The sequence below is a fragment of the Lactuca saligna genome, chromosome 9 (assembly GCF_052625555.1).
Source record: "Lactuca saligna cultivar CGN05327 chromosome 9, ASM5262555v1, whole genome shotgun sequence".
NCBI lineage: Eukaryota > Viridiplantae > Streptophyta > Magnoliopsida > Asterales > Asteraceae > Lactuca > Lactuca saligna.
In genome coordinates, this window is record NC_136425.1 from 73609883 (window position 1) to 73611866 (window position 1984).

At 40.9% G+C, this 1984-nt stretch overlaps 1 protein-coding gene across 1 annotated transcript; it reads right to left on the bottom strand.

Moving 5' to 3' along the window:
- Positions 1 to 806: 806 nt before the first annotated feature.
- On the bottom strand, positions 807 to 1254 carry LOC145014605 (vacuolar sorting protein 3-like). The gene is made up of 2 exons (XM_078973018.1): positions 1148 to 1254; positions 807 to 1081 (listed from the first exon to the last, which is right to left on the bottom strand). The coding sequence occupies exons 1-2, from the start codon at positions 1171 to 1173 to the stop codon at positions 820 to 822; spliced, it is 288 nt and encodes a 95-aa protein (XP_078829144.1). The 5' UTR covers positions 1174 to 1254; the 3' UTR covers positions 807 to 819.
- Positions 1255 to 1984: the final 730 nt, after the last annotated feature.

A 1984-nucleotide genomic window follows, 5' to 3' on the forward strand; every position in this document is an offset into this window, starting at 1 on the left:
CTGGTGAGAAGGTCTCATCATAGTCAACTCTGGGAGTTTGAGTAAAGCCCTTCACAACCAATTGCGCTTTATAAGTGTGCACATTCGCATCCATGTCCGTCTTCCTCTTGAAGATCCACTTGCACCCAACTGTATTACGACTCGGTACATTATCAACGAAGTTCAAAACTTGGTTGTCGTACATAGACTGAATCTCACTGTCCATCTCCTCTTTCCATTTAGCTGACTCCGGGCCTGCCATGGCTTCTTTGTAGCTACTAGGTTCGTCCAAATTCATTAGTGTTTCATCACTAATAAACGTATCCCCTTCAATAGTAATATGAAAACCACAAAACTAGGGTTGAACACTAACCCTATTAGAACCTCTAAGAGGTAAGGACTCGTCAATGGGTTCAACGGGAGTTTCCTCCTCGGGTTGAGCGCCAGTGTTAGAGGTTCCTTCATCGCTTTGTTCTTGAATCTCTTCAAGATCAATTTGCCTCCCACTGTCTTCTTGTTTTATCAATTCCTTTTCTCGGAACACTCCTCTTCTAGCAACGAAGACGACATTGTCATTCGGCCTATAGAAAAGATAACCAAAAGACTTTTGTGGATAGCCGATGAAATAACACTTCTCACTACCAGGTTTGAGCTTGTCGTGAATCTCTCGTCTTACGAAAGCCTCGCAACCCGAAACCTTAATATGTGCTAACGAGGGAGCTTTCCCTGTCCACATCTCATGAGGAGTCTTGGTAACCTTCTTGGTGGGAACTAAGTTAAGGATGTGGGCGGCAGTCAGTATTATACACAATTATAACAGACCTTTTCCAACCATAATTCTTAATCTTGTATCAAATCAAGAACTTCTTCAGGGTCATACAGATCTAAAGACTGTAAGAAGAATTGCAGCCTCTCTCTCACAAGATTTTGGAATATGGATTGCTTTTTAGGCTCCAAACCATTAATCTGCTTTGAGGTTCCAGCTTCAGATGAAATTTCTGTTTCATAACTTTCAAGTGCTGATTTGGTGAGTAGAAGAGCATATGATGTATGAAACTGAGGATCATCATAGTCTTGTTCTTCAATCAACCATTGCAGATATCTGCAACATCAAAAAAGATCAGAACCAACAATGTTTTACAGATTCAAAAGCAGAAAATCTCATTACCTTTGAAGAATTTCAGTTTTTTTCATGTCGATTGTAGCAATTACATCACTTGGTGGAAGCTGATGACTCCTTTTTTCAGATGTCAATACTCGAACAGCAAGTACCTGGTTAATTCTAAGGCATACCCCCAGAAAGATATTTGTAACGAAGTCCGACTCATCATGGAACGAACCATGTCCAACAAGGTTCGATTACGTCTCTCAGCCACACCATTCAATTGTGGCGTTCTCGGAGGCGTCAATTGCGAAACAATTCCACATTCTTTTAGATAGTCATGAAACTCAAGACTTAGGTACTCTCCCCCTTGGTCTGACCGAAGCATCTTGATTTTCTTGCCCAGCTGATTCTCCACTTCATTCCTAAACTCTTTGAACTTTTCAAAGGTTTCCGAATTTTGCTTGATTAGGTAGATATATCCATATCTGCTATAATCGTCTGTAAAAGTCACGTAGAAGCAACAAGCATCCCTTGTGGTGGATCTAAAGGGACCACACACATCGGTGTGTATGAGATCCAATGGACCCTCACCCCTTTCACAAGTGCCAGTAAAGGGTGACTTGGTCATCTTCCCAAGTAAACAAGATTCACATGCGTCATCGTCCTTAAGGTAGAATGACTCCAACACTCCATCCTTTTGGAGTTTGGCTATGCGTTTCTTGTTGACATGGCCAAGGTGACAATGCCACACACACGCTTTGTCTAGGCTAGTAGACGAATCAATATTCAATACATTATTTCCTAAATTATCAACAACCATCACGGATTCATAAATCCCATTACAAGGTAATGCATTGAAATAAAAGACACCATTCAAATAAACATTAATGGAACCATTAC